General features: G+C 39.3%; 1 protein-coding gene across 29 annotated transcripts in view; it reads right to left on the reverse strand.

Annotated features, from left to right (window-relative positions):
• SAMD12 (sterile alpha motif domain containing 12) overlaps positions 1-25,104 on the reverse strand; it is a 490,839-nt gene that overhangs the window by 429,026 nt on the left and 36,709 nt on the right. For 27 of the 29 annotated variants that reach the window (XR_016235904.1, XR_016235909.1, XR_016235908.1 and 24 more), the window contains exon 2: positions 15,015-15,193. Coding sequence is in view for 21 of the 29 variants with exons in the window: in XM_051844780.3 (XP_051700740.1) it covers positions 15,015-15,193 (179 nt within the window). In the remaining 8 variants the exon portion in view is untranslated. Of the gene's footprint in view, positions 1-13,107; positions 13,423-15,014; positions 15,194-25,104 lie in introns of those variants that run through there. The other 2 variants (XM_089335624.1, XM_089335622.1) reach the window with 2 other exon arrangements.

The following is a 25,104-nucleotide window of genomic DNA, read 5'->3' on the forward strand; positions in this document are numbered from 1 at the left end:
GAGATGTATGTTTGGGTAGCAGCATTTCATAGAAAAAGAGAAAATGCAGAAAAGGAAAAAGGATATAGCTATGAGAATCATGCACAGAACAATACAAGACATATTCAAGAGAGAGCAGACTCTCAAAAGTTTGGTGATGGCTTCACCATGAGTTAATGTTGTCATTAGTCATATAAGTATGTTTGCATATGTATCAAATATCAGTTTTTTAAAAAAGAATCAGTAAAGATATTATGACTCTGAGAATAACCTAAATTTTTTCTTTATTTATTTGAAAGGTAGAGTAACAGAGGACAAGAGAGGAAGAGAGGTAGGGAGGAAGGGGGGGAGGGGGAGGGAGAGGGGTTTTATATGAATGTATTCAGAGGTGGTTCCCAACTTCCGACACCCCTTGTTTTGTGTGATGTTTGGGAGAGTCCTCCCTGCCAGACACAGCCCTACTAGATGCAGCTGCAGATGGAGGGAGAGCCAGGTAGGGGTTCTGTTTGTTCTGTTGGCCTAGACTAGCCCTTTGGAGAGAACCACACCTTGTTAGAGCATCCGCCTTACAGGCTTCCCTGGGAAGGGGCAGGAGCATGCTTCCACCCTTTTTTCTAAGTGTTCGTCTTTAGTTTTGGTTTGGGCAAAATGTTAAACATTTATTTTGAGCTAAAAATAAAAACTAATTTCATACTACTTAGAAAAAAAAAAGGGAGAGGGCGAGGGGGAGGGGGAGGGGAGGAGGAGAGAGAGGTTGATCTTTCATCTGCCAATTCATTATCCAAATGCTTGCAAAGGCTGGGGCTGGTCTAGAATAAAGCCAGGAGCCAGAAACTCGACCTGGGTATCCTACATGGGTGGCAGGAACTCAAGTAATTGAGTCATCTTCTGCTGCCTCTCAGGTGCATTAGCAGGAAGCTAGATTGGAAGTGGAGGAGGACTCTATCCCCAGGCACTCCCATATGGCTGTAGACTTCCCAAGTGGAAGCTTAACCCACCACACCAAACCACTCCTCACCCAGTTTTTAGAAAGTTTTATTTTTTTACTTGAAAGTGTGTGTTTGTGGAGAGGGAAAAGGAGATGGAGGGGAAAGGAGAGAGGGAGGGAGAGGGAGAGGGAGAGGGGGAGGGAATGAATGAATATATCACCTTTTCAGCAGACATACAGCAAGTCCCTTGGATTCCATTCCTGGTAGTAGCCATCAAGATCCATTCCCAGAAAATAAAGCTGAAGACCTCCACTGCCCTATCCTTGTGAAGGCTCCAAAGACCACTCCAGAAGGAAGGTTGAGAAACCCTTAAGAATAATCTAAACACAAGCTCAGTCTTTGGATGATCTTACTTGGGTAAAAGAAAACCTAAGAAATAATCTATAAAATAGCTACCCCACATATATCTTTGATAGAGTGTGGAATAAAGTCTCAAGAAAGCAAAGACACGGTAGAGTGATAGACTGAGAAGCAAAGCATCTAACTCCTTGGCATGTCTGTAATTCTGCAGGTCATTTCACTTTTTGACCCATCAACAGTGTCACAAATAGAGAAGCGTGGGTTAGATTATTTCTAATAACCCTCCCATTTCCCTATATTATCTGTGATTTGTCATAAACATGCACAAAACTCTACTTCCTGAGTAATGCCTGCAAATTTCAAGGCCATCCTTAACAAAATGGCAGAGTTGGTGAGAAACTGCCATGATTCACAGAAGTGCCCTAATAAACATGGCTGTAAATAATGGCACTGCACTAATCCCCAGATGTTGCCAATAAATATTAGCCAAGTAAACCAAATAGGGGAGGGGTCATTAAAAGAGAAGCTTTTATGTCTCAGAAAGTTGATGTGTACACGGTAAAAGTTGCATGCCAGATTTGCATGCAGGAGGGGAAAATAGGTCAACTTCTCCAAAATAAAATAACTGCTTAAGCCGATTAAACCACAGACACACACATACGACACTGCAAAAACAACATTCATCTCTAAGCCTAACAATTGAGACCAGGTGCAGAGCATTTGGTACATAGAAGAAATCATGAGTCACATTAAAGGAAATCAGAGCACCAAAATGAGCAGAGGCAGTGGCTGATTGCTATCAGCCACACACAAACACAAAATGGAGCACTAGGGAGGAGCACACCCCAGAATGTTCTGGCATTGGTAACAAGGGCAGAGGCCTAACAGTAAAGCTTTAAAATCTTTAAATGGTAATTTCATCTTAATTTTGTAGAGTAAAAAGAAATATCCATAGCTTTCATGTGTCAAAAATAAATTCATGATCAATGTAATGTATAAAAGTGAAATTGACATTTTGAGATATTATTACTGTTTAGAGCCCTTGTCTATACTGTGGAACAGGAATTTTTCCACGTTATACCTGCTGAATTCTTTATTTTGTGGGGGATTAAGCCTGTGACTATAAAGTAAATTGAAAGTATGTTACAGTAAAAATTAAAAGAAAAAAAGAAAGGAAGGAAGCTGGGTGGGAAGTATCATTATAGGTTTAAAATTGTATATACAAAACACATGAAATCTGCTCTCTTTATATAAATAAAATTTTAAAATGTTAAACACACCCATCTTTGTCATGGTTTGCACTTGGTCTGAGGTTCAGCAAGATGATTACGAGTGAGCAGCTTACAGTATCAGGGGAAGCAGTGATGCACTGTTCCCTGATGACATTTGGATTAATCCAGTTAGGCTAAGCCTACACTGTTATTAACAAACATCCCTCAAAATCTAACTCTTCTTAAACTTGTTATTTATACAAAGCACACTGTAAGTGAGCTCCTGGGCAGCTGTCATCTATGTACTGACTTGGTCTTCAAAGTTCCTTTGACTCTGAAAATGTGACATCTCTATGTATGGCCTCTACATTTCCCTAAAGGAAAGAAGGAATTGGAAGAATACACCAGGGATTTTGCTACCCCAGCCTGATGGTGCAGCGTATCACTTTCTTTCATGGGCTACTCTCTAGAACTAGGCATTCTGAGTGATGGGAGTGTGAAGAAGATACGTGGATAGGGTGTGAAAGCAAGTGACTTCTACCATAATAGAACTGGTAGAAGAAGATATATCTTCATGTCCTTAGAGGAAACGAATATGCCTTAATGCCAAGGAGGGGAAAAAAAACTGAACAACAACAACAAAAAGCACCAGCAGCTCATTTCAGATAACCCTTTCCAACATCCCAAGAAACATGTGGGGCACTTCTTACTAGATATGCACAACAGTTAACAGTGGGGAAACACATTTGTGGGGTGAAGTAGAAAATTAAGTTGAAAGAAAAAAAGATCAGATGAGCTATTTCTACCCAAGTGCATTCACGCTGTGCCATTGTTCTCCAGATTGAACACTTGGGCCCTTAAACCCATCACAGTCCAATGAGGACAGACCCAGGATGACAGTCACCAAAGAAACAGCAATAGCAGAGACAGGGTGGACCAACAGAAAACCCCTTGCATTCCACCTGTGTCACAATTGCATACACTCCCTCACAGTGACAAATGTGACCTCTGATGCACAGCTTTAATTGAGACTTCCATTTGGACTCCTGGATTCATAACCTACTTGGCATCGTCTCTTGGGTAGAACTCAAACTATAAAACTAACATGGTCAAAAATGAAACTTCTCATTCTCTGTCAACCCTAAAAGATACCCACATTCCTACTATCCCTTAATGGTTATCCTATTTCACTGAACACCGATGTCCTGCTGAAACCAGAAACAAGGCATCATCCTGAATTCCTCCTGGTGCCTCATGGGTTACACCCAATCACATCTTCTCAATCTTATCTTCAACATAAAATTTGTCTACTTCTGTTCCTTTCTCAACTGTGTAAACCACAATAATCACTTTGCAGTCTCCCCATTTCTACTCTTGCTGGCTTCTGATCAATCGCTGAGCAGCAGCTAGAGTTTTCTCTTTTTAAGTCCATTCCCTGTGTAAAACCCTCCATTGATTTTCCATTGCTTGGAGTATAAAATTTAGGTAAAACAACATGATATCTCTATCTGACCTGTCACATTAGTCTTCTTTCTATTCCTAAGTAGAATACATTTTCTCTTCCTTCAGGGTCTTTAAATAGGTTGATCCAGGTGAATGATATGTTCTTGTTCCAATACACTTTCTCCTTTTTAATGTTTAGTTTTTATTTCAGAAAAACACCCCCCCCCCCCACCATTCAATTCCCTAGCCTCTGCTTCATCTATTTTTTTTTCTGTCTCAGTTCTTTTTATCTTGGTTGGTTTAAATCCAAGCATATGCAATTTGCATTATAATGCTTGAGATCTGATTACCCAAGTAGAATGGAAACCCCATGAAGACAGGGACTACTTCTGTCTAGTATCACCAAAGAAGGGGCCTAATACATACTTCTGAGTATAAAATGATATGTGCATTTTAAATAAAAGAGGGTTGATGCTATCACTTGTACTGTGTCAGCAGCCTGTACCCTGATGATGATAAACTGTAGAATCTCAGCAGGAAGAGGGCCAGACACAGGTGGAACTAAACCAGAAAGACTGTCCACCTACAAGCAGCAGCTTCTATACAACTCCAGCTGGTACAAAATTCAACTTATTATTTCCAGACCTTTTAATTTTCCAGGAGATGTGAAAAATCTAGAGCTTTTAAGTAGGAAAAATTTCTGGATTTTTTGATCACTGAAGAATAATTCAAACTTTATCTATGCAAATGACAGGAAGCCAATTTGGATTCTCTGCAAACATATATTATACATACATAAACATACATTTTCAATCCATTTTGGCAGAATTCCTGAAGATAACAATGATGACACAAATAATAATAGTAGCAAACTTACATGTGCCTAACCTATGTCAGGTGCTGTTGTGAGTACTTTATACACAAGTATAATCTGCAATGACCCTAATCACCCACTAATGTAGATAGAATTATTCCTGTTAGACAGAGGAAGACACTGAGGCACAGAGAGGCTAAGAAATTTGTCCCAGGGGATGAAATTAGCATACAGTAAGGGCAGATCAGATCTCAGGCTGCAGAGTCTCTTTACCATGTTATTTGGAAAAAAAAAAAAGGAAAATAGTAAAATCATAATCTTCCCTCTAAAAATCTTCTGTTTGATATCAAATTCAAGCTTTGACATTTCTCTGTCCTCTGTGTGTTTTAGTTCTGGCAAACTACTGTCCACCTCTTAGAGTTTACTACCATATAAGCACATATAGAGTTAGCCCTTGTTTGTCTGGTACAACATGAGAAAATGTTGGTATTAGAAACCACCCCATCCAAAAGATTAGCTTCAGAATACTCAAGTCATACTTACGAATAGATATGAATACTTAGGAGGCAAACTTCAAATTATATAAAGGACAAAGAATCACTGATGTTCAGCTTTGGTTGTGTTATTTGCCAAAAAATATGTTATTAGGATTTGACTTCAGCCATGATTTTGAGCAGCCCAAGTAGACAAATGCCATTTCTTTCCTTCCTTCTTTCCATCATGTATTAATTCATTTGGGGTGTACAGACAGAAAGAAAGAGTTTTCATCTATAATTCATTCCCTAAATCCCTGCAATGGCAACCTGGGGTGAATGCTTGGACTGAAGAAAGGAACTCTATCTAGATCTCCCACCTGAGTGGCAAGAACCCAACTACTTGAGCCATCAGTGCTTTCTCCCATGGCTGGCATTAACAGGAAGCTGAAATTAGGTGTCAGAGCTGGGAATCAAACCATGGCACTCTGATGTGGGACATGGGCATTCTAACAATGTCTTACTCAGCCAAATGCTTGACCTTTTTTTTTTTTTCAACTCATGTGCAATTAATGATCATCTGATCATACAGGTTATTTACACATATAATACCACCAATAGCTCAAATAGGGGTATGGTATCCTTGTTTTACTGTTACTATATTAAAATTCCCTTTCCAACAAAAGTAGGCAAAATAGATGTAATTAGAGTGAAATTAGAGAGTGAAATATCCTTATTTTGTTTCATATATTAAAAGTCCATCAGCCAGCTGAAGACTAAATGCATATTAATTAGTATAAGAACTCAAACAATAAACAAGTGGGCCTCTTCTGTGTTTCAAGTCACACATAGATTTAGAAAGTGATGAAGGTATAGGTGAGTAACAGGACAGAGTTAGAAGATCAGGGCCTTGGGAAAGACATTCCAGCAGCACAACCTGACAGGGAATATTACACTGATTTGAAGGATATGGAGGCACGGGTTATTTTTATCCTGATGATAGAATTCCAGACAGAATGAACAGCAGTGCAAAAGCTTGGAAGTGGGAAGGTGCCTGGTTTGAATCAGGAGCAGCCTGAGTGTGGAAGATCCTAGTGGCAGATGACACTCACACATGGCCTGGAAAGGCACTGCAAGGACATTAGCTTTTTAATTTGAGGAAGAAAGGGAATGATTAGTTTTGAGTAGAGAAATGGCATGATTAGACTCCCACATTAACCAGATCATTCTGGTTTTTGAATTGAGAATCATTTCACAATGAATATTATGAAAATATAGCTTTAAAAAACCCAAAAGGATAGCAACAAATTTAATCAAACTTCTCAAGCTTTCACTTATTATACTGTTTCAATGAAACTGTATCAACCAAGATAAAAATTCCAGAAGATGAGGTCTTTATTTTAGTCAGCTACTATCAGAAACAAAGACAGTTTGGTGACTTGAGGGGAATATCATACCACCAAGGAAATGGCAGTGCTTGACAAAGTTTAATTTTTCTCATTCATGAACCTCAGGTGAAAGAGCATATTTTCAGTCACAAAAGTGTAATATTAAAACCATAAGAACTGCAATCTCTGAGAGATTATCACTACTGATTCATAGTGCCAAATTTTTAAAAATTTTGCTTGGTATAATTTTAATTAGGTTTTAATAACTAGGTATTCTTATTAACAAGTCAAGATTTATTCTTGTGTGCCACACATTTTATGATGGCACATCTGACTTTAGCCAAATATTGATTTAACATATAGCTATTTGGCATTTAGCCTAAAGGCATATTTGTTCTAAGTCACAAGACTGTATGTTTGTGCCCCTTGAAACTTGCATGCTGATGTTCTAACCTCCAATGTATATCTGTATGTGGGGCTTGAGAGAAGCAATTAGGTGTGGTGAGGCCATGATGGTAAGGGTCGCCATGATGGGATTACCATCTTTATAAGAGGAAGAGAGACCTGAGTTCACACTTTCTGCCATGTGAGGAAACAAAAGGAAGGTGTTCACCTGCAAACTGGGAAGAGAACTCTCATTGGAGCCCTACCAGCAGGTAACTTGAAATTAGACCCCAGTCTTCAAAGATATGAGAAAGAACTGTCTATTGTTTAAGCTATGCAGCCTATGGTACTTTGTTACAGTAGCTCAAGCTAAAACGTTATAAGGGTAAGTGTGAAAGTAATTATTGAAACTATTATTGTAGGCTTTGCTGGGTACCTGGTAGTCAGGAGTTGAAAGCATTTGAAGCAAAGAAGCCGTTTCCATTTCCTACATATTTTGTATATATCAGGGAGAAGAGTGGAAATGAAGTGAGACAGGTCAGCTGATGCTTATACTCAAGGATCCTGAATAAACCAGGATGGGGGTGAAGAGCTTTGCTATTTTAAATCTTGACCAACTCTAGAAGCATCAGAGAGATCATGAGGCCCTCATCAGAAGGCTGGAGATGCTTCTCTAAGTCTGGGATGCATGACAGAGACTACAATGAAATATTTACCTGGAGGGACAACCTAGAGTTTTTGAGGCTGAAGGGTAATAGAGTGACTATGGAAGCATCTATTGTCCACTGTGTGGACAATATACAACATTTAGGAGAAGCATTCCCTGGTATGGTCAACCATTATAAGACCTGGCCAGATTTATCCTTCTACTTGCTGTGGAGAACCTAAAGATAATGACATAATTATAAGTGATAACAGAAGAAAACCCAGAAGCAAGGGGCTCTCTCGTCCCATGAACAGACTTATTCACTCATTTATAAAAAATTTAAACTTGGTTATATGCCACAGTAACAGGAATTGGTATTATAGCAATGAACAAGGCAGACAAGATTACTGCTCCTAAGGAGTTTGAATTCTGGTGTAGAAATAAAATAACTTCAGAGAGCAAGCAGCTCTATGGAGAGTATCAAACTTCATGATATCAGAAGGACTAGAGGACTAATTTCGGTAGGGTTGTCAGGAAACGCTGCTTGAAGAGGAGCATTTGAGCTATATATCAAGAAAGGAATCACACAATGATGATGGGAAAGAACAGGATGAGAAGTACCAACAATGTATGGTCAATCAAATGAAAGGTAAGCATGTTGGAGCTCAGAAGAGAGCCTGGTGAGAAGCAAGCAAACCCCAATGTCTTAGTTTCTTTTCTTTTAAATAAGGTTTCCTTTTTAAATTTTATTTATGAGAAAGTCAGAGTTACAGAGAGACAGGGAGAGACATACACACAGAAAGAGATATCATCCATCTGCTGGTTCGCTCCCTGGATGGCCACAATGGATCAGGTTGGGCCAGGACAAAGCCAAGAGATTCATTCAACTCTGCCACGTGGATGGCTGTGGCCTAAACACTGGGTTCATATTCCAGTGGTTTTCCTAGGCTATCAGCAGGGAGCTGGATCAGAAGTGGAATAGCCAAGACAAGAACCCAGATCCATATGATGCTAGCATTGGAGGCGGCAGCTTTACTTGCCATGCCACAACACTGCCCCTTTGTTAGTTTCTTACTCATGATAATAAGCATGGATGTTCACTTGAAATGTGATGAAGAACCAACCATTAAGGATGTGAAGCAGTTGAGTGCCATTTTTTTTGATTCAGGATTGTTCTATGGGAAATGGATCACAAGAAGGCAAAAATGAAATGGCAGCCAATTAAGAGGCTAACAATGGGGTTCCCAGGAGAAGATATGATGAGGAGAATCCTTGTGATGACAGTGGATATGGAACATCCATGGATTTTAGAATATGTAGAGGGACATAAAGAATGAATCCATTTCTGAATAATGAAGTGGTCTTATGCTATCTGCATTTAATGTGATAGAAAATGCAATAGTTTTTCAATTCAGTTATGATTGCAAATTATTTCTTCATGTATCAGTGATATCAGGGAAGTTTTAAATCTTTTATTCCTTATCATGTTTATTTTACTTCCGACTGTAAACTTCTGGTAATTTATATCCAAATAGAATATCAGCTATGGCCATTTGTGTCTTTATAGAGATACTAGAAGACTAAATAGGATGTTTCTCTAAAGTTATTTAAGTACTACTTCTGCCATGACCCACTGTGCCACCGGGCAATTCTCAGTGCCACTGGGCATGCAGCATAGAACTGAGCTATCCAACACTTCCAATAAGATGCAATGAGGTACAGCAAAGTCTTAGAGGTGCAGTGAGGACATGCAGATATGAGCCTAACTCATGGTCCACTGCTTACCATCTAAGTGAATTGCAACCTACTTGCTCAAAGTCTCATGTGATTTCAACTCCCACCATGCTGAGCTATTTACTGAATAAAGAAGGAGGTATTAAATCCCAGTTACAGGCTGGCGCCATGGTTCACTCGGCTAATCCTCCGCCTGCGGCACTGGCACCCTGTGTTTTAGTCCTGGTCAGGGTGCCAGATTCTGTCCTGGTTGCTCCTCTTCCAGTCCAGCTCTCTGCTGTGGCCCAGGAAGGCAGTGGAGGATGGCCCAGGTCCTTGGGCCCTGCACCCACATGGGAGACCAGGAGAAAGCACCTGGCTCCTGGCTTCGGATCGGCACAGCGCACCGGCTGTAGCAGTCATTTTGGGGGTGAACCAATGTAAGGAAGACCTTTCTGTCTGTCTCTCCCTCTAACTCTGCCTGTCAAAAAAAAAATCCCAGTTACAAATGGTGATCTGAGCCCATATATCGATAGATCAAGAGCAACTTACTAAACAATATACATTTTGTAAAGAAGACTGTGCGTGTGTTTAGGAGGATTCAACTGTATCTGCTTAAAGAAAATGTGTTTCTGAAACTATCAATGCCCCTCAATAGGTACTAGCATTAAATGTCTTGCTTTGGGTGAGGGCAAAGACCATACACTGCTTTCTTCTACAACCCTCCACTGTTCTTCATGCCTCATCCTTCTGTGTGTTCTATACTACCTGTTTCTTGAGTACTTCAGTGGGCTGCATTTGCCAAGGGCCCACAGATTCCTCCAGGTTGATCCAGTGTGCCCTTTTCAAGCATTATCATGCAGAATGAACTCAATGCAGTCTTGAATTGTATCTAAGCTTTTGTTTCTCAAGTACCAGTTGTATATTCATTTTCACATGGATGCATGCAATTCTGAAATGTCTTAAGTCTGAATATTATGATTCATAAATTTTTGTCATGGCTGTAATGGTTGTACATTGATCTTCAGAGTTTCAGGCTGGAAAAGAATGGTGGGAAGAGTACTAATAGACCATCTATAGAACTCAAATGCCCTCTTCTTCAGAGCCTACCTGTGCTGTGGCAAAAGTGTCAATGGAACCGTAACTGGGCACTCTATTATCCTTACATGGCATGCTCTGTAGTCTTAGTCCACCAGAGAAACCATTAACCAAAATGCTTATAGCATGTGCAGTTTCATGTAGATTCGTAAGTTCAAAAGAGCCAAACGCACTGAACATTTGCTAGAACTGCTTTAGGCTACATTTTGTCACTATGAGTTCAAGATCTTGGAAAAGCCATTTAATCTCATCTGAGGATCAGCTCCTCACCTGTAAAATAAATTGGATTATCAAATGCTACCTGGACTTTCTTCTTTGTTGATTTTACAGTCAATCTATGGCTTAAATACACCTTATTTATTGTCATGCTTTTCAGTAATAAAGGCTTGCCTCTTCAAATATGAGTTTACTGTATTTCTCCTGAGATGAATCCGAAGAACCAATGTATTTAAGTATTGTGGCCCTGGAACTTATTCAGTTTTGCTTGTCTCTTGTTCTGACTCTTGACAGTTCTTAAGTATGTGCTCATTACATTTCATGCATTATGTCCTTTGCTATCATTGGTGGCATGAGATCAGGTTGGCAGTTTCATTTGGAGACACTCTTTTTCCTTTTTCCTTGAGCCAAGAATACTGATAGCCAAGAATGAGATCATTCTATCCCCGAATTGCCAAAGACCTTCTCAGAAGCAGCTGAGCAATGTAATTTGATCAAGGTTAAGTACAATCCACCCTTCATCTTTTAACCTAAGTCTAAATTCTCTTAGCTTTCTATTTTAATCCCTGAGTAATGGTTCCTATGCACCCTTACAAACATCCACCAGTTGCCCTGTAGTCAATTGTGATTTATCCACCTGTAGCATATCCAAAGTACCAGCCTTTCTCCTCTTCCTGTCCCTGGCACCAAGTTCCAGGCCAATTCCTTTAACTCCGTGCCAAAGAAATACAAACTAAATCTAATATTAACTTAATGAGAAAAGGCTAGCTGCTGCCAAAGATTCACATAATGTATCCCAAAGCCAAGTGCAAGCAATTATTCACTGTTTTAGATGCTGGCATTGTTTCTCCCTTATATAATACAACATTCAAAATTTGTTGTGTTTCTCTCCAAGGAGTAAAGAATCCATGCAGTGTTTTAACCTCTTATTGTGCATAGCTGGCCACATTCTCAGTGTAACTGATTATATTTGTTTTTCAAATAAACAGATTATTTGTACATTTAATATTAGGAAATACAAACTCTGAATTTAGAGACATTAGGCATAGATTTAAGTTCCATCTTCCTGTAGTTATCTCCCAGAGACTACAGGTTGGTGAATCATTTACTCTTGGCTTTCTCAGCTATAAAATGGGGATACCAATTTTATAAATAAAAAGTATGGTATACAAATGCAAATGTGAAGTATTCATAGAGAGTGCTGGGTTCATAAATTGGCATCATGGCAGGGAAAAACAAGGATTTTTATTCTTGGAAGCCCTTATTTGACAGGCATAAAAACAGCCTGGTGAAGCGTCCTTGTGAGCAGCCAGAACAATCAAGTCCAGAAGTTATACTTCCCCATTGCTGTGTTTAGGCAACTTGTGAGGACACACCCCAGAATTCCAAGATGGGAACAGCCAGGACTTCCTACTCAGGGGATGATCTGAATCCACTGCTGCAGTTGCCATGGAAACTCAAATTCCAACCATCACAGTTGTTAAGAATACCACTTTCAATTGGAATCCCGAGTATTTTAACCTTTTTTCTAATGACTGTATCATGTATCCACATAGGCTGAAGGACACCAGTCAGAGGGAATGTCAACTAAATTTCATTTTTCATTTTATTCTTATTTCTAGAAAACTTCAACAGTCCTCCACCCTGATTAAAGTAGAATGGTTCAACAGAACTTTCTGCCATGATAGTCATGCTCTGTGTCCACACTGTCCAAAATAGCAGCTCCTAGATACCTGTGATGATTGGGCACTTGAACTGTGTTGGTATGATGAAAGAAATAAATTTTTAATCTTTTTCTATTTTAGTAAATTTAAATAGTCACACATAACTAGAGGCCACTACACTAGGTCATATGGGTAAAAAAGTAAATCCATATGCCTCAGCAGGAATTAAAATCCATGTACAGTTTGGCCCCAGCACTATTCCAGTTTCAATTTCTACAACAGAAACCCTGACTCTGAGAAATTGTTGCTGAACACACCTGAGTATCTCTGCTGCAACACCCTGACTCAAGGTGCAAAGGCTTCATTGCTAAGAGTGTCCTCTACTCTTAGAGGACTACTACTCAAATGTAACAGCACAGGTTAAGTGTTCCAACTGCCCAGAGAGATGCAAAGCCAGAAGGGGGGGGGGGAGGGTCTTCCATCAACTGCTTCACTCCACAAATGACCAAAATGGCCAGAGCTGAGCTGATTGGAAGCCAGGAGCCAGGAGTTTCTTCCCAGTCTCCCATGTGGGTGCAGGGGCCCATCTTCCACTGCTTTCCAAGGCCATAGCAGAAAGCTAGATTGAAAGTGGAACAGCTGGGACTTGAACCGGTGCCCATATGGGAAGCTGGCACTGCAGACAGCAGCTTTATCTACTATTCCACAGGCTGGCCCTTCCCCATCTAATTTTTAATAATTTTATTTATATTAAGAGAAGAGATTTCATATATTTTACATACACAGTTCTTAATTTTAATATTTTAAAAGATTTATTTTCTTATTTGAAAGTCAGAATTACACACAGAGAGAGAGAGAGAGAGAGAGAGAGAGAGGTCTTCTATCCACTGGTTCACTCCCCAGTTGGCCGCAACGGCTGGAGCTGTGCCGATCTGAAGCCAAGAGCTTCCTCCGGGTCTCCCACGTGGGTGCAGGGGCCCAAGGACTTGGGCCATCTTCTGCTTTCCCAGGCCACAGCAGAGAGCTGGATTGGAAGTGGAGCAGCCGGGTCTCGAACCGGTGCCCATATGGGATGTCAGTGCTTCAGGCCAAGGCGTTAACCTGCTGCGCCACAGCACCGGCCCCAGTTTTAATATTTTAAGCATTCTCTTGAAAAGATCCTACTCAACTATTCATCTTCATTGTAAAAGAAAATCCTTAAGATCTATTTCTTGGCTGGCTCAAGACTGTGGCTTTTGTGGCACAATGCATCGATCAGGTTTAGATGTCATAATAAGGTTCACTTATTTCGAACTCTCCTCACAAACCAAACGACAATGATCATCAACCAATTTCCTACAAAGTGTAATTAATTTCTCTCAGCTAAAATGTTTAGTGCAAAATACCCACAATCTTTCCTGCTAATCACTCCCTGCTCCTACTCCACACATAGACACACACATACACATATATCCAATGTCATGAGTTTTAAATTTTTCACATTAAATAAGCAAAGTGATTACAGTAACTGTTAAAGACTATACATAAAGCCAAAAAAAATCACATTTGATTTGGAAGAAATTATATGAGAGAAAAGGGAAGTGGTCATTGCATAACAGCAAAATGACCTTTCTATTTAAGATATTCCCTGGAAGCTTATAACATCTGCTCTCCAAAAATGTCATACATTGATTCACCTAACAAATATTTGAAAGGAAATCTGCATGCTGAGAATATACAAGAGGAGAAAGCAAATGCCATGACAGCTAATTTCCTCAATTTCCAGGGGTCAAATTTATACATCTTCAACACTATGTATGAACATTAACATCTGCCAGTTCCATCAGAGCAAACCTTTGGAATAGGATGTCTACAGTTAAGAGCTATCAACCCACTGTGAATTTTATCAGTTTTATAGTACCCACATTTTGGCTAAAAACTAAGAGGAACTAAGTATCCACAGCAAAAAAAAAAAAAAAAAAAAAAAAAAAAAGAAATTTGCCCTATTAATTGGAGGCCTTGTTAAATTTGTCTATCTCACAGAACTGGTACAGGGACAAATAAACCAGAAGAAGAAGAGCCCTTCATACTGCCAGAAATGTATGTGTGTGCGCGCGCACACACATGCATATTTGCATGCACCCACCTGCATTTCATGAAATATCAATTACAATGTCAGCAAACACCCCTCATATGCATGCGATGTTGGGGCTTTTTAAAGCACTTCCACATTTGGGGAGTGAATCAGTAGATGGAAGGTTGTTCTTTCCCTCCCTCCCAAAAAATAAAAATAAACGCTTCTACAAGCATAGAGCTCTTTGCGTTGATAAACCTAATGTGGGAGTTAGTTTTCATAATTCTCATTCTGGAAATGAAGAATCTGGATCTGAGAGTTATATGACTTGCTCAAAAAGATAATATGGTAAATCTGAGTCTGGTAAATGGAGGTTTTAGCTATAAGTTCAAGGCAATCTTCTCCACAAAGCATAGCTCAGAGCCTCTTGCTAAGAGGCTGCCCACAAATGTGTCTCAATTTCATTCCAAAGGGAGTGTAGTCAATATTTTCATCTATTATTACTTATCATTAAGATGCAGTGCTTACTTAACCGAGAGCTCAACAGTAATTAGTGAAAGGGTTATCAGTTCTCTGTGCTGGACCACAACGTATCAGAGCCGCAGCTTTTAGAGTTTCTGTAATTAACCAGATTATTTCCTACCTTAGCTGTCTCTGCTTCTGCTTGCAGTCGCTTGGGGGTTCCTTTTGAGTCTGGCACCTTCTGGAAATTTTTGTTTTTAATGGATTGAGATTCCACACCTTCACCTTCAATTTGCAGTTTAATACCTTCAGTACGGGCAGGGTGATCAATACCCCGTGGATTCAAACCACAGTGGAGAGCTGAGAAAGAGGAACAAATGGAACTCAGAAAACAAATCACATAAAGAAAGTGCTCAAGACAGAAAATATTTCATCAGGCCTAAGTGGGAAGAAACAAGGCATCTGTGAATTGAGAGGTGGTGTGATAACTACAAGAAATAATATGACGAGGAAAGAACACTGTATATGAAATCCTGAGCTTGGGAATCAAAAAGACTTAAGTACAAGCCCAAAATCCATCAGTTCTATATTATCTGACTTAGAGCAAGTTATTAATCTCCACATTACTGATGAGGATACCAGATAAGGCAACTTAGCTGCTGCCTTCCACACATGCAATCATTCCAACCCCTGCAGTTATCCTGTGTCTCTGTCTCCAGCTGGAAAGGTGCTCATTCCCTCATTCTGAATCTTTTCTATTGTTTAAGGATCCATTCAAGTCTACCCATTTAAATTCTTCCAATCAATTTACCAAGTACTTCCTAAATGCTATTCCTGGTCAGACCCTGGAAACAAAGACTTATCTCAATAAAATTCATAATCTAAGTAAGCTAAGAGGCAAAGAAGCAGTGATTCCATTTTACTTTTTTTTTTTTTTTTTTTTTTTTTTTTTTTTGCAGGCAGAGTGGACAGTGAGAGAGAGAGACAGAGAGAAAGGTCTTCCTTTGCCATTGGTTCACCCTCCAATGGCCGCCACGGCTGGCGCACTGCGGCCGGCGCACCGCACTGATCCAAAGGCAGGAGCCAGGTGCTTCTCCTGGTCTCCCATGGGGTACAGGGCCCAAGCACATGGGCCATCCTCCACTGCACTCCCGGGCCACAGCAGAGAGCTGGCCTGGAAGAGGGGCAACCGGGACAGAATGCGGCGCCCCGACTGGGACTAGAACCCGGTGTGCCAGCTCCGCAAGGCGGAGGATTAGCCTAGTGAGCCGCGGCGCCGGCCCTCCATTTTACTTTTAATAATTTAAATTTATTTTATAGGCAGAGAATGAGTGCATTCTATCCACTGGTTCATTCCTCAAATGCGCGCAACAGTGACTCTGAAATTTTAACTCGACAGACTTCTATCATAAAGGTAAGACAAATAAAATTACTGCTCAACATTCTAAGTTAAATACAAAAGAGATGTCTGAAATTAAACATGTTGAAAACTGAACCTTGACTCTCCTACAAGAAATATTTATCTTGCCCAGTCTTGTATTTGCATGTAAACTATGGAGTCACCTTTGACATCACTCTCTCCATGACTTGCCAATGCTGTCCACATACCACCCACATCAGTAGCTCTTCACAATAAGCACGGCCCCAATCCATCCACGGTGCTCTATCTCCTCGCCATTACCTGTCCCAGCCAGCCACATTTCACAGCAGATTCCTAATCAGTCCAACTGCTCTTCCTCACTTGACCCTTCCACACCCATTGCAAAAGCAGTATTTATAAAGATGTTTCTAAAACTTCACGGAAAGCAGAATTAAAAGATGTTTGGCAAAAAAATTGAAATCCATCAATAGTTTGTTCATAATATGCATTTTCTGTGGATTTTTTGAGGCTCTTAATGTGTGTGATGTCATAAGCCTCCTCTGCTTTAAACTTTCTAATGGCTTTATTTTACATGAGATAAGAGCCCAGCATTATGTGTCCCCTTCTTGTTTTTCCAACTTCACCTGTCACCATGTTATCCTTCATTCTCACCCTTTGAACACACACTTCCTTTTCTCTTCACCCAATTCCTTCTCACCTCCTGGACTTCATACACCTTTCTTCACCTGCAGTGTTCTTCCCTATATTTCACCTAACTCTTACTCATCCTTTAAGTTTCAGGTTATATGCTACTTCTTCAAATGTGACTTTCCTTAAAGCTGTTCCTCATCTGTAACTCTGTACACACTCCATGCTAGATCATGTGCTTGGATGTAAAAACAAACAAACAAACAAACAAACAAACACCTGAGTGAATCTAAGTGAATAACTTAAAAAACTGATTGTATGAAGATTTATATAGAGTTTACTTCTCAAATTTTATGTGACTATTTTGGGCTGATTTTGCTCCAATTGTCTAAGTTTCTTAAAATGAAGAATCAGCCTATTTCATGGTATACAGTAAGCACTTGCATGTTAGTTCATGTTTCCTTCCTTGGGTTTTCATATGGATCTCAAATAATATTCATGAAAAAACGATGAAACATAATCATATTCATTTCACAGATCAGGAAAACAAGGCTCATAGGAGTTATGGTTACAAAAGTTCAAAAAGGTCTCTGTGGAAAGTCACAAAAATTGTGGATCATTTAGGATGCACATGATTTCAAATTATAGATGAGCACATGCAAACAGGATTAAGTAGTAAAGAAATGTATTAGTTTTTTTTTTTTTTAATTTGACAAATAGCGTTAGAGAGAGAGACAGAGAGAAAGGTCTTCCTTCCATTGGTTCATCCCCCAAATGGCCGCCACGGCCGGAACTACATTGGTCTACAGCCAGGAGCCAGGTGCTTCTTCCTGGTCTCCCATGCGGGTGCAGGGGCCCAAGCACCTGGGCCAACCTCCACTGCCTTCCTGGGCTACAGCAGAGAGCTGGACTGGGAGAGGAGCAACCAGGGCTAGAACCTGGTACCCATATGGGATGCAGGCACCACAGGCGGAGGATTAACCAAGTGAGCCACAGCACCGGCCCCTGTATTTTATACAGTAGCCCTGCTTTTATAACAGGAAGTCTAGAAATCATATAAGATAAAGAGTTTCCTGATTTTGCAACCCCATAATGTCATTAAGGACCTTGATTTAATTTTTAAAAATTCATTTGAAAGGCAAAGAGAGAGAGAGCAAGTACCCATCTGCTGGTCCACTTCTCAAATGCCCACAGTAAACAGGGCTGGACCAGGCCAAAGCCAGGAGCTAGGAACTCAATCCCGGTCTCTGATTTGGGTGGCTGGAACACAATTATTTGGATTGTCACTGCTGCCTCTCAAGGAGCATATTAGCAGAAAGCTGGAATCAGCAGCATTAAGTTTGAGTTAAACTCAGACACTCTGATATTCGTTGTGGGTACCACTAGCATTATCTGCTACACCAAGTGCCTACCTCCAGTTTTTTTTAATCTCTCCATTTTGTTATCTATCATATCATCTTTATCCTAAACCTGAATGCCCTTACAGCATGAAGAGCTGTAAGCTTCTGGGTCTCATCTTATAGAACAGAGAGCTTGCTTGAGCTTGATTTTCTTTCCCCCACATCTCTTCTTACTGGCCAGGAGAGAATTTTATGCTGATCATTGAACTAAAACCATGTTAGTTGAGACAGGATTATTCTTAAACCAAGTGACCTTCAGCTAAGGTTAATTCTCCAAAGCATGCTGACACCGCTACTTGACAGGGGAAGAGAAGGATGGGTTCTAGGGACCCAACCACAATGCCCAAATTAGATGGTGGCAGGAAGAGAACGCAGTAGCCAAAACCTATGAACATGAGGTAATTACCATTATCTATCAGTTTCTTCTTCTCCAAATAATTGCCTACTTATAATGAATATCCAAATAAATTAAAATTGTGATTATTAAAAAAGGTGTACTTTTGCAGGGAACTGGAGGATTGCCATGGGATGGATTTAGACATTACTAAGGAAAAGAATAATACACAGTTTTGGTCTTTATCTGCAACAGTATCTCCTGCTGCTTTCAAACTTGAAATTCATGGTCTGGGAATATCACTGAATAACTGGTAGCTTCCAATACCCCTTATTTTCTTTCTCCATCATCTCTCCACTACATCAGGCCCTCATACTGCCTTCACCTCTCCTCATGATGGTATCTCCACCAAAAATGTTCAATTCCAGCACAATCCTGTCCCCTTCTCATTGGGCAACTAACTCCTACTAACCCATGTGTCAGCTTAGATGTCTTTTTGGAAAGCCTGTTTAAATCTCTGGCTCTTCTCTCTCTGGCTCATCATTCTTGGGTGCTTCATCTTCCTTGTGGAATAAAGAGTGTCCACATAACTCCCGAGGATGTGTTGCCATTCAAACTATAACCGATTGGAATGCTGGTATTATCCCTAAATCATCTCCATAATCTCTACTCCTGGGTCCAATATCTGTGTACATAATCATGTCTTACTCAGAAAACTTTTCTCTGCTAGCAAATACTAAAGGTTCATTTGGCAGAAAAGGCACTGCTCAGGATGCCCACATTCCACAAAGGAGGGCCTAGGTTTTAGTCACAGCTCTGCTTTCAATTTCAGTTTCCCACTAAATTGGGTTCCTGCTACACATGTGGGAGACATGGAGTGAACTCCTGGCTCTTGGCTTTGACTTGGCCCTTCTCCAACTGGTGAGGGTATTTGGGGGTGTGAGCCAGCAGATGGAAGATCTCTATGTTCCAGTCTTTCAAATAAATAAGGATAATGAAAATTTAGAATGTACGATGTCTTTACACAGGAGGCAGAATTTAGTTTTTTTTTTTTTTATTTTCTACACACATAGCCTTATTCTTCACACAAATATTTTAATCCTCATAGCTCTTTCTTTGACTGCAAACCAAGAAGTTGATTTAGGTTTTTTGTGCTTGGCCTTGTTTGTTTAAAACCATTTTTGACAGGCTTTGCTTTGTTTGCCCTTAACTTACATGTCCCTAATATTTACAAGCCAGGCTACTTTCAGCAGCCTCTTACAGGGTGCGACCACCATCTCTTGGCTCATTTTGTAAAAGGTATTCCTGATTGCTCTTTCTTTTCTGTCATCATCACTACTTTTTCTTGTTTTCACAAAAGTTCTTTATTTGATTTAATGGGCTCATAAGTTTGTGAGTCAGCTTAGAGACCCTCTTAACATTTCCTGATCTTTTTGACCACTCCTGGGTCTAAAGGACTCCTAATTATTGAATTGACATTGAAGGTAGCTTGCAGACTCTACCTGAAATGCTGTCATGCCATTTTCATTTAATTTAAATGTCACTAATTTTGAATTATTCAAAATTAAGAGTTGAAAAACAAAGATTTCACAGATAACGAGCTTTATAAAAATTGTGGCAAGGGAAATTTTCAGTATAAAGGTACATATTTTGGCATTATTTTGAGATGCCATTTTGAACAGAGCATTTTTTTTTCCTGTGAGAAAACCTTTACCTCCAGAAATTGCAAATTGGGTGATGTAAGTGATGTATCCTTTATGGGAAATAATACAGCTGTTCCAGGAAATATTAGGTATAGAATTTTTATTTGATCCAACGATTCAACTTTTAGGTACAATCACAAAACTACTGAAAGCAGAGCCATGAGTAGATACTTAAACGCTCCCTCATGTATGCAGTAGTGTTACTCATAACAATCAAAAGGCAGAAACACCCCAACTATCCATGGACCAATGAATGGATAATTAAAATGATACACTTACAATATTTTTCAGCCGTAAAGACTAACAAGACAGAAATTATAAGATCAGTCCCATTAACAATAGATTCAAAAAATTTAAATATATTGGAATAAATTTAATAAAGAGGTGAAAGAGCTCCAGGATGAAAATTACAAAACATGAAAGAAAAGAAATAGAAGAAACAAACAATGGAAAAATCACCTATGTTCATGGATTGGAAGAATTAACATCATCAAAATGTCCATACTGCATAAAGCAATTTACAGACTCAATGCAATCCCAATTGAAATACCTACAACATTCTTTTCAGATATAGAAAAAATAATGCTAAAATTAATATAGAAACCAAGAGATCCCGAAGAGCTAAAACAATCTTAAAAAAGCAAAGCCAGGGAGAAGATGTACAATTTGGGACAAGCTAAAACTGACTTGCCCCAAATGGTAGAGTTAGAAACGTGCCTAGGGATTCCAATTCAATCCCATAAAGGTGGCATGTATCAATGCCATCTCACTAGTCCAAGTGGTCAATTTCAGTTCACAGTTGATCATAATGATAGATCTAACAGTCAAAGGGATCACATAAACAAGACTAGTGTTTGCTAATACTAACTGATATAATTAAAAAGGGAGAGAACAATCCAATATAGGAAGCGGGATACACAGCAGACTCATAGAATGGCAGATGTCCTAAACAGCACTCTGGCCTCAGAATCAGCCATTAAGGCATTCAATCTGGCTGAAGAGCCCATGAGAGTATTTTAGGCATGGAAAGCCAAGACACCCTGGCAAAAAAAAAAAAAAAAAAAAAAAAAAAAAAAAAAAAAAAAAAAAAAAAAAAACAACAACAACAACAACAAAACCAAAACCACAAACAAACAACAAAACCTAAATGAAAGATCTCTGTGAGTGAGATCCCAGTAGAAAGAACAGGCCATCAAAGAAGGAGATATCTTTCTCTGAAGGAAGGAGAGAACTTCCACTTTGACTATGCCTTGTCTAAATAAGATCGAAGTCGGTGAACTCAAAAGGCTTCCATAGCCTTGGCAACTCATGAGATATGAAAGGGGATCAAGTTGAGGACATGCATTTCTAACTCTTCCTGGCTATAAATAACGGTATCTCCTTTTTTTCCAAGCCAGAGAGGGTGGTAAAGGAAATTAGCTAAATCAGAATGTTTAAATAAAATTGAGAGTCTCACAATACAGTGAAAATATGCCAAGGAATTTAGATTTTTTTATAGCTATTGTAAATAGGACTAATCCTACAAGTTCTTTCTCTGTCATGGCATTGTCTGTGTATACAAAGGCTATTAATTTTTGTTATTGACTTTATTTGCCAAACTTTTATGAATTTCAATCTCTTTTGGTTCCCCTATGTATAATATCATATCATCTGCAAAAAGGGATGACTTGACTTTTTCCTTTCCCATTTGTATCCCCCTTTGATTTCTTTGTCTTGTCTAATGGCTCTGGCTAAAATTTCCAGAATGAGATTAAATAGCAGTGGTGAGAGTGTGTATCCTTTTCCGGTTCTGGATCTTAGTGGAAATGCTTCCAGCTTTACTTCATTCAATATGATACTGGCTGTGGTTACAAACTGCTTTGATTATGTTGAGGTATGTTTATTCTATACACAATTTGTTAAAGGTTTTTTTTTTTTTTTAATCATGAAAGGATGTTGTATTTTATAGAATTCTTTCTTTGCATCTATTGAGACAATCATATGGTTTTTAGTCTTCAGTTTGTTAATGTGATGTATTACATTGATTGATTTGCAAATGCTAAACCATTGTTGCATCCTGGGATAAACCCCACTTGTTCCAGGTAAATGATCCTTCTGATGTGTTATTGGATTCAATCAGCTAGTGCTTTGTTGAGGATTTTTGCATTTATGTTCATCAGGGATACTGGTCTATAATTCTTTTTTTGTGCCTTTTTCTGGTTTTGGAATTAGGGTGTTTGGGAGAATTCCCTCCCTTTCAGTTGTTTTGAATAGCTTGAGAAGAATTTGTGTGTGTGTGTGTGTGTGTGTGTGTGTGTTATATAAGATCACCTTTTCAAAAGTAAACATTTTTTAAAATTTAAGGTTGACAAATTTCATATATACAGATTTAGGAACATAGTGATACTTCCCACCATACCCTCTCTCCAGCCCATGCTCTCATCCTTCCTCCTCCTTCCTCTCATTCCCTTTCAAGTTTTACAATGATCTACTTTGTTTTCTTTATACTCATAAGATTTTTAAAAAGTTTGATAGAATTCAGCATTGAAGGAATCTGGCCCTGGGCTTCTCATTGTTGTGGCGTCTTTATTATTGATTTAATCTCTGCCTTGGTTATTTGTCCATTAGGCTTCCTATGTCTTCCTGACTCAATTTTGTTAGATTGTATGTGTCTATAAGTCTATCCATTTCTTCTAGATTTTTCAATTTGTTGACATATAGCTCTTTGTAGTAATTTTTGATGACGCTTATTATTTCCGTGGTATTTGTTGGAACATCTTTTTCATCTCTGATTTTGATAAATTTGGGTCTTCTATTTTTGTTTAGTTGGGCCAATAGTGTACCAATTTTATTTTATTAAAAAAAGCTCTTCTTTTCACTGTAATCAATACACAATTATTCTTAGGTGTTTAAATTTAACTGAAAAATGATCCCTGTTAAATATAAAAGAGTGGGAATAAGAGAGGGAGGAGATGTACAATTTGGGACATGCTCAATCAGACTTGCCCCAAATGGTAGAGCTAGAAATGTGCCAGGGGATTCCAATACAATCCCATCAAGGTTGCATGTACCAATGCCAACTCACTAGTCCAAGTGGTCAATTTCAGTTCACAATTGATCACACTGATAGGTCTAACAGTCAAAGGGATCACATAGACAAGACTAGTGTCTGCTAATACTAACTGATAGAATAAAAAAGGGAGAGAACTATCCAACATGGGAAGCAGGATACACAGCAGACTCATAGAATGCCAGATGTCCTAAACAGCACTCTGGACTCAGAATCAGCCATTAAGGCACGTGGATCTGGCTAAAAAGCCCATGAGAGTATTTTAGGCATGGAAAGCCAAGACACTCTGGCAGAAAAAAGGAAAGAAAAAAAAAAATACCTAAATGAAAGATCTCTGCAAGTGAGATCCCAGTGGAAAGAATGGGCCATCAAAGAATGAGGTACCTTTCTCTGAAGGGAGGAGAGAACTTCCACTTTGGCTATGACCTTGTCTAAATAAGATTGAAGTCGGTGAACTCAAAAGGCTTCCATAGCCTTGGCAACTCATGACAAGAGCCTAGGGGGATTACTGATGCCATAAACAAGAGTGTCAAATTGTTAAGTCAACAACAGGAGTCACTGCGTACTTACTCCTCATGTGGGATCTGTCCTTAATGTGTTGTCCAATGGGAAGTAATGCTATAACTAGTACTGAAAGAGTATTCTACACTTTTTGTTTCTGTGTGGGTGCAAACTGATGAAATCTTTACTTAATATATACTAAATCGATCTTCTGTATAAAGATAATTGAAAATGAATCTTTTTTTTTTTTTTTTTTTTGGACAGGCAGAGTGGACAGTGAGAGAGAGAGACAGAGAGAAAGGTCTTCTTTTGCCGTTGGTTCATCCTCCAATGGCCGTCGTGGCCCGCACGCTGCGGCCGGTGCACTGCGCTGATCGGATGGCAGGAGCCAGGTACTTATCCTGGTCTCCCATTGGGTGCAGGGCCCAATTACTTGGGCCATCCTCCGCTGCACTCCCAGGCCACAGCAGAGAGCTGGCCTGCAAGAGGGGTAACCGGGACAGAATCCAGCACCCCGACTGGGGCTAGAACCCAGTGTGCTGGCTCCGCAAGGCGGAGGATTAGCCTATTGAGCTGCGGCGCCTGCGTAAATGAATCTTGATGTGAACGGAATGGGAGAGGGACTGGGAGATGGGAAGGGTGCGAGTGGGAGGGAAGTTATTGGTGGGGGGAAGCCGTTGTAATCCATAAACTGTACTTTGGAAATTTATATTTACTAAATAAAAGTTTAAAAAAAATAAATTTTTGTGCAAAAAGTTTTATGAATGTCATGCAAATGGAAAAAATTAGAAGGTTTCAGTGAGGAAATTGAAAGCCTCTTCAAATAAATAGAAGACACAAAGAACAACAACACGCAATGGTTAAAACAGAAAACTTAAAACCAGAATGAAAGTTCAGTAGATGTGCTCAATGGCAGAATGGGAAAAACAAAGATTCCATTTAATAGAGCAGAGGGAACTTGGAAATGGAATATTGTATATCTTGCTTTGATTGTATGATTGAATAAAAGTCACTGAACTGGGTGCTTCAGATATGTACTTGTATTATATATTAAAATATTAAAATTATAATAAAGACAAACAATTAACTGATTTTTAAAAACTTGTTTTCATTCACATCCCTCTTCTTTATTCACCATCCACTGAATTTAGAACAAGCTCTACAATTTTATTGTATTATATGTATTCAAGCATGGGAAGATTTTAGCACCCATTTTCTGTAACATGGCAACAATAATTTTCCTCACATTATATTTATATTGATTAAGCAAAATAAC

The sequence above is a fragment of the Oryctolagus cuniculus genome, chromosome 6, assembly GCF_051225735.1.
Source record: "Oryctolagus cuniculus isolate XC-2025 breed Fujian yellow rabbit chromosome 6, ASM5122573v1, whole genome shotgun sequence".
In the NCBI taxonomy this organism is placed as follows: domain Eukaryota; kingdom Metazoa; phylum Chordata; class Mammalia; order Lagomorpha; family Leporidae; genus Oryctolagus; species Oryctolagus cuniculus.